Below are 9,822 nucleotides of genomic sequence, written 5' to 3'. Positions count from 1 at the left end.
ATAAATCAACATTAGTATAAGTCGCAAGAAAAGGAAAAAAACCCTCAGATGTGGGGTCCTAACCTCTAGGTAGGTGGGGAACCACTAATTAAATCGACTGGATTTGCATTACTAACAGTCGTCTCCTCTCTACAGGTACAATCTAAGCCTCAGACACAATTGTATGTACATTAGCAAAAAGAACACATAACTTGCAATAGTAAACTGTTTTATTAATAAATCAGAGGTGCTGAAAAATCACATTACATGAAATGCATGATGACAATACACAGCAGTGTAATGGGTAAAAAAAATAAAATAAATCACCAAATTGTTATATAAATTGATTTATTACTAAGATTGTAAACACATATAATACAGTAGGTATACAGTACGTTAGTGTTCAACTCCTCCTGCCACTTAGCAATACACGCTTGAAGCAGCAGTGGGTGAGATAAACCACAAACACTGGACATGTAGCATGATCAGTTCTACAGATGGCCTAAATTACTCTTTTGTTTTCAGCATTTACTTGTCTATTTTCTTTTCAGATGACCAATAACCTGAAAGAAAATCAGAGAGACAAGTGAATTAATATAGGTTATACTGTTTTCCTGTCATTTAAACAATTTGACTTTAACTCTCTAAAAAACAGAAACAGCACAACGCAGAGCACAACCACGTTCTCAGTCATACGGTCTCTCGACATGGACCTCAAGCTGCCCCTCCCCCTACACACCTGGGTCAGGAGGAGGACAAAAGAGCCCCTGTTCAGAGTTTAGCAGATTTAGAGGAGGCTATACCCAGCAGCATGGAGACGTCGTTGGCCGAGGTCAGCCACGATCCGCCGTCCGCCACCAGGATGGCTCCGGTTACATAGGAGGAGGCCCGGCTGGCCAAGAAAAGAGTGCAGTGGGCCATCTCCGTCTTGTTGCCGGCTCGCTGCAAAGGAATGGACTGGAACGCACCAGCAGCCTCCCCTCTGGGACCACCTGAGGCATTCAAAGTACAAAGAAACTCAGTGCTGTTACGCTTTTTTTGACGGACCCCTACAGGCCTGTCAAATGAAGACAAGCTTCATCAGCTCCACCCGTCATGTTCGAAATATGTCCTTTTGAATAGAGCATAACTTTATGTTATTTAACACCATTAATTATGGAAAGGTAGTTATTGTCAACTGATTAGCAATTACTATTAGCTAAAAATATCAATTATTGCTATTTTTACTCGAGCTTTCTGAGTTTAGAGTACAGCGTGTACATAATGATACAATAGTATTGCAAAAGCCATGTAACAAATTGTGACTTTGGTATTATCGGCCGATAACAATAGCCCAAAAAGGTAAGTTGCTGGACAACCTCCCACCTGTTTCTGAGGGTTGTGTGTTTGTTTCTTACTGTAAAGAGATCAAACCGTTGTTTATAATAAAAGATACAAACAACAACAAATATTTAGTTGAATCTTTACCCAGTCTGCGGAAGCCCTCCGTGCCAGAGACAGGACCTGGCGCCACAGCGTTGACTCTCACCCCACTGGGCCCCCACTCCACAGCCAGGTGCTTAGTCATGGCATCTGGGGACAGCAGAGGCAGCACTGAGTCGCCCATTCTAATTTTGATATTTAATTGCAATAGCAGTAAGAAAGCTCTCACCATTTGCAGCCTTAGCAGAGCCGGCATGCACCTGGAGGCCCTGTCCCCTGTATCCAAGTGTTGCAGAGATGTTTACTATGTTGCCACCATGAGCCTGAAAACACAAATGATGGAAGACTCAAAAAAAAAAAAAAATGCAATGGGTAAAAAATTAAATCTGCTTAATAGTGCAGAAGCAGCAGTTTAAATCCCCTTTAGAGACGAGGTATTCAGTAATCTCTGATCTTTACTGGCCTCTTGTGGTGACCAGAGTGAACTGCAGGGAGTGAATCTTGTTGAAAATGATTGATTAATAACCTAGTTGTGTTCCCTAAAATACTGTATTATCGTCATCTCAGCACAACGTATAGCTCCTTCACATGGAACTGGGACTTATTGTGTCACGCAGACAGGAAGTGTACTGTACCTGGAACCACTTCTCATAAACCACCTTGCTGGTGTTGAATGTACCCATGGTGTCGATCTCCATTACCGTCTTGAAGGCATTGAAGGAGAGCGAGGTAGCCGGGCAGAGGAAGTTTCCAGCAGCATCTGTCAACAACAGCCACCGTGACTTTAAACCGAAGCCATTAAAAGCTATAAATGCATTAACGATGTTACACGCACAGATGTTACGTAGCGACGTTAACAGTTTGTAGATGGGACTAGGGTGCAAAGATAGACGATAAAGACAGATACAGCATCAGGAAAGTTGATGATTAAACTAAAATCTTTCACACTTGACCTTGTGTTCAAAAGTACACGTGTGTATATTCACGCTACAGACACCTTAAAATTTATTTGCACCCATGTTGGCAGGATGCATTGTACACTGAGAAGAGTGTGAGGGTGAGAGAATGTGTGCTCCCACCACAAACACAGTGATCATCAGCACAAAAACACGTTTTTTTTCGGGCTCGTTAGTAAGACGTCACATACTGTTAATGAGGATGTCTACGCGTCCCAACTCTTTCAGCGTCTGGTCCACAGCAGCTGCGATGCTCTCAGGCTGCCTCACATCCAGACACATGGGGAGGCAGCGGCGTCCGGACGCTGCAGACAGCTTTTTAGCTGCCTAGGCAGACATTAAGGTCAATACATTAATATCTATATCCAGGTGTAAGGGATATCATTTTAGGATTGTGGAAATTATGTAAGAAGAATCACCTCTTTGAGCTTGTCCAAGTTCCTGCTTGCAATCACTGTGTCGCAGCCATGCCTGAAGGAAAATAAAGAAATATAAGAAATGTTAAATGGACTGTACTTGTAGAGTGCTAGTCTTCAGACCATGTAAAGCGCTGTAACACTACACCATGCAAGGTGCCACCGGCCCATCAGGACTCTATTTAACCATTCACACCCATTCATACACCGCAGGCACAGCTTGCGGGAGCAATTTTGGGGTTAAGTGTCTTGCCCAAGGACACATCGATTAGCGGAGCCGGGGATCGAACCGCCGATCGACGCTCTACCACCGAGCCACGATCGCCCCAATAACAATATTAATGACCAAAGGCTGTATTGTGTTGATTAGAACATGAATGTTCAAGTCAAGAGCAGCAGCTTCATGTTGGGGTTAATCTGACTAGACAGCCAGGACAACAACAGATGCAATAACAGTGTGTGCTGCTGATTTCGCTAAAAAAAAAAAAAAATCACCCATTTGTGCCACATGAGTCAATTATTGAACTATTTCAACTTTGTCACACAAGCGAAATGATGGAAGTCTGACCATCAGATAACAAAACCAGAAGGTTTAAAGTGCACCTACATATATCTCGCTCACACATTTGAGTGTTTTAGAGTAATAGTGATGACATACTGGTGACAGCGCATTGACTCTACATGCATATATTGTTATACTATACATGCAGCAATAATTTAAGGAGTGACATTTGACTAAATATAGTATATTACTGCAAGATCTGGGCATGCTGTGGAGAAACAAGCAGGTCAATCCCCTCACCTCATGAAGATTTCGGCTATCCGGAGTCCAATGCCAGATCCACCACCTGTAATAAAAGCAACCTGATCCCTGAAAAATAAAGTGCAAGCCCTCAAAAGGTCACTTATTGTGGTTATTGCAGTAGCAAGCATATCAACAACACTTGTTTCCCTCACTCTAAAATCACACCAGGCAATGGGAACTACATGTAAAAGTTTCCATACGTACTTTAGCAGATCTGGACTGTAGATGTGTGTGTATGAAGCCAGGCAGTCATCGGTGCCAACATCTTCGGGCAGCGGCTCTCCTTTTCTCTGAGGCTCTGCCATGCTGATGAATAATGCGCGTTAATTAGACGCAATCAAAGTGTCATTACCGTAATCACAATGCAGTAAATGACATGGTCTGCGACTGCAGGCGGTGCGCAAAATAACAGAAACACTTTGAGATGCAATGGTGCTCTGCAGCAGTTTGGTGAAGCTAATGCTTGTTGTCAGGTTTGCCTTTAACTCTCAGGATTGCGCAGTGAAGTTCAGTTGACATGTAGGTTAATGAAAGCTAGCTACTGTCATGTTACCTTCGGAGTAAAACAAGCTAGTTCTGTCGTCCAGCTCCTCTTGGATGAAACACGACTTCCACACGAAGCAACTAACTCACTAACTCGGAAAGGCCCCCTCACATTTGTGCCTCAACCCGCTACTTGTGTCTTTCCAGCAGGAACTATTTGTACCTTGGACGCTAACTTTTTCGCCATCCTTGAGCGATGCATTGTGGGCAATGAAGTCCGGTCGAGGTGCGTTCAAGAGCACAAATATCTTACAATCCTACCTTATTATTATACAATACAGAATGTGTTATTACAGAAAGTATATGCATGAATTGGGGTTAAAAAAAAACTAAAATAAATAAAAATACAAATAAAAATAAAATACTGTGAGCACTGGACTTTAGAGGTCAGGATTGATTTGATTCAAACTATAGAGGGGCTGTAAAGGTCTTTGACAATCTGGAGCGCAAAGTAGAACCCAGTGAGTCTGTTGCTCATCTACAATGACATCATCCTCTAGGATGGCACCAGCAAGGGAGTCCACCGGTAAACCAACACTGAAATGAACGATGCGTGGTTTACGGTTTCAGGGCTGATGCTGATCAGTGTGCATTAGTCTGAGAGTGGCCCTTATTGATCTGTACTCTGTGATTTACTGTTGGGAAGAGCCCTGTGCAATGGATACCGGTCTGTGCACTGAGAGGTCTGAGAGTATCAGAATTGCAAGATGAGTGCTTTAGTAACTTGATTTGTTTTTCCAAGAGGCCGGAGTAAACGGCAAAAGCAGAACAGTAGAAGATTCGAGGAGATGATCGTGGATGCTTTTTACACCACAGAAGGTTTTAACAGGGTGAGTTTACCTCAGATGACCTTCCAGTGTTCTGACCTTTTTCAAAGTTATAGACGTATATATATATATTTATATATACGTATATATATATATATACATATATTATGTTTGGGATGTGTTTGTCTACCTTCTTAACATTAGCTTCTATTATTCTAGTATAATATAGTATGCAAATCACCCACTTCATGGTGAAAATTAACTTGCATTATCTTGTTTTCATGGTAAACGTTATATTACTTATGTAGGGGTAGTTGTACTGCACTGAATTACCATGCAACATTAATACAAATCATTTTTTTTTGAAAAGCAGATAATGTTTCTATGATGGATTACCAAACTGACTTTCTTACCAAGTTCTATTAAACTAAATAAAAAGGATTCCAAGATGAAAAAAAACTTTCACAAGCTTGAAACAAATCGGGATGAATGGTCAGCATGTTGTGTACACATGATCTGTACGAAAAACTTCAGAAATATAATACGTCTGTAATTTGATGCCAACAGACAGATGGCGCCATTTGTATCGTCTGCTTTAATCCACTGATAAAACTATTCGCAGTACTCTCAATATGTACCTACAGTAAACATGCAAGAGAATGCCTCTCTCTGTAAATAATATACAATATATATATATATATATATGTAATAAATAAACATATATGGTTCAAATAAGTGAAACCTGATTCACTTGTTTTCCTGGAGGCTGTGCAGATAAAGTACGTTAAATACTGTCTGTGAAATGTTCCAGCAGGCATAAAAACAACAATGGCTCAAGAGATTTTGATTTACAGATTTTAAAAAGCTTAAATAGTCTTGTTTTATGGTGGGGATTTTAAGATTTTAGTGGCTTTTTAGGTAATCCTCCTTTCCTTTCTGTTTTTTTCCCCCAGATTAGATGTTTCTCCAAGCCCCTTCCAGTTTTAGTACACATTGTAAACCATACTTTACAGGAGAAGAGTCATGAAGTCAACAAAACAAACAAAGTGACTCACTATGTGAGGCTACATCCACACTAATAAGCTTCCTGTAGTTACGCAGCAATATCTATTAAAAGGTTGTGAACGTTAGCTAACATTGGCCACCATAAACTGCTGGTAACACCAGACAAAGTGAGGCTGTAGCAGCAAAACCCCCGAGTGTGTTGAAGTGAGTTGAGTTGTCATTTGCTAGAAACAAGTGTTATTTTCTTTTTTTCTTTAAAATGATACAAAGTCTCGCTTTTCAAGAAAAGAGTCCTTTGTCAAAGGGTGCTTGTTGAACATGTTTTAAAGAACCCTGATGCAGGAACATCAAGGCATGTACAAAAGACTGTCTTTATTCAGACAACCAGACTAAATGACTCAGACAGTTAATTGTTTCATGAGCCAGACACAGCTCAAGCAATAAAGGTCCAATATCCTCTGCCAGAGCAGGCCTACAGGCCTACAGCCCCACAGCGGGTCCTGGACTGTGTCTCTGCTCTTGGACAGTCTGTGCAGCTTTGCTCTGGACTTCTGTTGCTGGGTTTGACTTGTCGGATTGTCCTTTCTCCTCCAGACCCACCAGCCTGCTGCTGACCTCCCACAGCCTGCGAGCTGCCTCCTCATCCAGGGCTTGGGGCGCCGGCTCCTTTTCTGTCATCACGTCGTAGTACCTCCCCGTCACCCCTTCCATCTCCTCGGACACTGCCAGGTAGACGCTGGGCTGGGCCCCCAGCTCTGGGCTCTTTACCAACATGGAGAAAAAGGGACCTGTCGGGGGGGGGGGGTTTAAACTCAGCAGGAATACCACGTTTCAACCATCTTTCAGATCTTATCCTTTATTAGATTTATTGGCAAATGTCAAGTGACAATCCCGGAACATACTGGATTCATGGAGTTGTCCGTGCCGTGGTGCATGACGAAATTAAACGCTTACATGAATGTGCAACAATTATGTTTGTTCATATCCAAATCTGGCACACGTTGCTCTGTGGATTTGTATTATCTTTTAAATGATCTCAATAACAAACACGGTTGTCCTGTGGAGAGGATTTTTATTACCTTTGAGTGCATGCATTAATAAAAACGAACTAATTGCACTATAAAAAAAACAAATGTGCAATCACTGAAAAAGTAACAAGAGCGTGCATCAGCAACGACATTGGTAGCACTGGTGTACTTTGATTTCAGAGGTTTTATTTGAACTGTAATATAATCTTAGTTGATGTGATGTAGACACTTTATAATGAATGTTTTTACAGTTCAAATAGGAAACTTTTTATAAACAGAAATGCGGTCAGTTTATGTTTTATATTTCCACAGACCAAGTAGATGAGAATAGAAAACTCACTGAGTCGACCAATGCCATGTAGCAGAGCTCATGCAGCCCGAGCTAATTGTTCCATGTGCATTGGGTATAAGCATTTATTGATTTCTCTAAATTCAGAATCCAATAAGAAAGCCGGATACTCACTGAGCACAGAGCTGGAGAACTGTGATTGGTGCAGACCCGTGTGCCTCCCGAGCTCCGTGGCAACAACGCCGGGGTGCGCAGCATTCACTGTGACTCCTGTGCCTGTTACACACACACACACACAGCATTGTTTAAAAATACATATCCACCGGCCAATTACAAACAAGAACATAGGCCGTACTCCCTCCCACACATGCCCACATATGCATCAGCCCGTAGACTTGCCTTGTAATCGCTTGGCGAGCTCTCTGGTGAACAGAACATTGGCAAGCTTGCTCTGACAGTACGCCTGCTTGGTATCAAACTTCTTCTTCTCCCAGTTCAAGTCCTCGAAGTCAATCTTTCCAACAATGTGGGCGAGCGAGGCCATGTTGATCACTCTGCTGGGGGCGGACTCCTTCAACTTATCCAGCAGCAGGTTGGTCAACAAGAAGTGGCCTGGAGGAAGACAGAAACGACCGGGTGTCAGGTAGGGATGGAGAGAGCGAGGCTTTCTTAGAATTAAAATACAGTTTAGATACATTTTCTCACAGAGAGTTGGGAAAAACACCCCCGTCTGTCTCCGTTTGCCTGCTTGCTCAGTTAAAGTCGGTACCTAAGTGGTTAACTCCAAACTGCATGTCGAAGCCATCTTCTGTCTTCCCTGCTGGACATCTCATGACTCCGGCATTGTTTACGAGTACATCCACACGCTGCTCCTCTACAAGACAATGGACTTGTTATTTAAGAAGCCGTTACTGGGTGTGCTTTGTTTCAATAACTGAACACATAACTGGAGAAGAGACAGAGCGACACGCTTTGTTTTCTCACCTCGTTTGATTCTCTCTGCAAACTCTCGAATGGATTTCACGGAGGCCAGGTCGAGGTGACAGGCGTAAACGTGAGGATTCAGGGTCTTCCCTCTTATTTCCTTTGCAGCCGCCTCGCACTTCTCCATGTCCCGACATCCCATAATGATCCGACCCCCTGAAAGATGCCGAAATGGGGGAAAGGAGTGTGTCATTGAGGGCAGAAGAACCGCTAAAGATTTTATAATTTGTGGGGGGGTTTTTTTGCATTCAATTCAGAGTCATAATTATTTTCTCCACACCTCTCTTGGCCAGTTCTTGGGCAGTCTCCTTCCCGATGCCCGTGTTGGCTCCTGTTATAACCACAGTCTTTCCATTGATGGTGGCCTTACTGGGACACCGGCCTCCAGTCACATGGTTCCTATGAGAAGAATTAAAGTTCAGTGCCATCTTATTTAATAGCACACCTCCTCTTTCAACATCACAACCAGGCGTCATGGATTTCTCCCTCAAACTGAAAAACATATCTTGTCTACCTTGTGCCAAAAACAATTGCCAAATGGGAAAGGCGGGCCACTGCAACACGGCCCCAGAACTTCAAGGGCCCAAAAGAAAGCTCAAGGCTTACTGTGTGTTAACTGGTTTGTGCTAATCTTATTATTTTAAATAAATAAATAAATATATATATATGATTATTATATATATGAACTGATGTAATAAGGGCCTTAGTTAGCTGGAGCTATGCTTGTAATCACGTGATGTAACATAAGTGAAAACACCGGTGTGGCTTGACGTAGCATTGCGTGATTGTGATTGTGTAGCATGTCCTCTTCCCAGGTTACGAGGTGGAGAGGAGGTTGTGTGGCTCAGGCTCTAGCTGTTTGTCGACACCTGGAAGCAGCGTGACGTCCTCCTGGATCCACCTATTTCCCATATCTTCACCATGTTGTCACATGGATTGTCTATATTGTAATTGTATTATGTTAGTCTATTCTATACTGTACACACACACACACACACAACATCTATTGCAAGTCTGTCTGTCCAGGGACAGGGATCCCTCCTCAGTTGCTCTCACTTATGCTTCTTCCATGTTTGGTCGGGCTGTATAAATAAAGTTGTCATGACTGTTACACAGTTCTAACACATGGTTAAACAAAGAATTTCCTTCAGTTCACACTAGCCTTAATAATAACTGTGAGTGAGCGAACAGAATGTCACCTTTACAATCTATTCAATACAATAACGTTATAAATGCTGCCTTTGTAACACAGTAAGTTAGTAGTTAAGTGCTGTCTCCTCACTAGGGGAACGAAGCTCAATAACGTTACTTACTTAATAACTTGACATAACGAGGCTACCTTTCAACCAACACAAACATTACATTAAGGCCCGTCTGAACGTACCGCTAACGCGGCAAATGTGACACAGACAAGTGTAAAATACACAGTTGCATCACGATACAGTGGGCTTATCTCTACTCACTTCAGTAAAGCAGCAGCTCCAAACACTGCTCCAAAAAAAGAGACTGGTAAAACATATCTGCTCATGGCTTCCGAATAATGCGGACGGCATTTATAGCTTAAAAAGCGTGGTTCTAACACCGTTTCCACAATTTGGTTTGACAATATACGTCCAGTGCCACAAGGT

General features: G+C 42.4%; 2 protein-coding genes across 4 annotated transcripts; both read right to left on the bottom strand.

Moving 5' to 3' along the window:
- Positions 1-191: 191 nt before the first annotated feature.
- Positions 192-5,016, bottom strand: decr2 (2,4-dienoyl CoA reductase 2, peroxisomal). 2 transcript variants are annotated; one of them, XM_076093558.1, is made up of 10 exons: positions 4,132-5,016; positions 3,783-3,884; positions 3,576-3,644; positions 2,777-2,828; positions 2,549-2,684; positions 2,037-2,161; positions 1,631-1,724; positions 1,447-1,551; positions 719-971; positions 192-542 (listed from the first exon to the last, which is right to left on the bottom strand). In XM_076093558.1, exons 2-9 carry the CDS (start codon positions 3,881-3,883, stop codon positions 751-753), a joined length of 903 nt encoding a protein of 300 aa, XP_075949673.1. In that variant the 5' UTR covers position 3,884; positions 4,132-5,016; the 3' UTR covers positions 192-542; positions 719-750. The 2 variants fall into 2 exon arrangements, with proteins under 2 accessions (XP_075949673.1, XP_075949672.1); XM_076093557.1 differs by having other exon boundaries at positions 783-971; positions 4,132-5,011.
- A 352-nt stretch (positions 5,017-5,368) lies between these two features.
- LOC142951770 (retinol dehydrogenase 13-like) lies at positions 5,369-9,822 on the bottom strand. 2 transcript variants are annotated; one of them, XM_076093556.1, is made up of 7 exons: positions 9,658-9,822; positions 8,475-8,593; positions 8,195-8,350; positions 7,980-8,084; positions 7,610-7,822; positions 7,385-7,486; positions 5,369-6,681 (listed from the first exon to the last, which is right to left on the bottom strand). In XM_076093556.1, exons 1-7 carry the CDS (start codon positions 9,720-9,722, stop codon positions 6,374-6,376), a joined length of 1,068 nt encoding a protein of 355 aa, XP_075949671.1. In that variant the 5' UTR covers positions 9,723-9,822; the 3' UTR covers positions 5,369-6,373. The 2 variants fall into 2 exon arrangements, with proteins under 2 accessions (XP_075949671.1, XP_075949670.1); XM_076093555.1 differs by having other exon boundaries at positions 8,475-9,134; positions 9,658-9,800.

The sequence above is a fragment of the Anarhichas minor genome, unplaced genomic scaffold, assembly GCF_050575085.1.
Source record: "Anarhichas minor isolate MPS153535 unplaced genomic scaffold, ASM5057508v1 ptg000017l, whole genome shotgun sequence".
NCBI lineage: Eukaryota > Metazoa > Chordata > Actinopteri > Perciformes > Anarhichadidae > Anarhichas > Anarhichas minor.
This window is presented reverse-complemented; position numbering and strand designations above follow the sequence as displayed.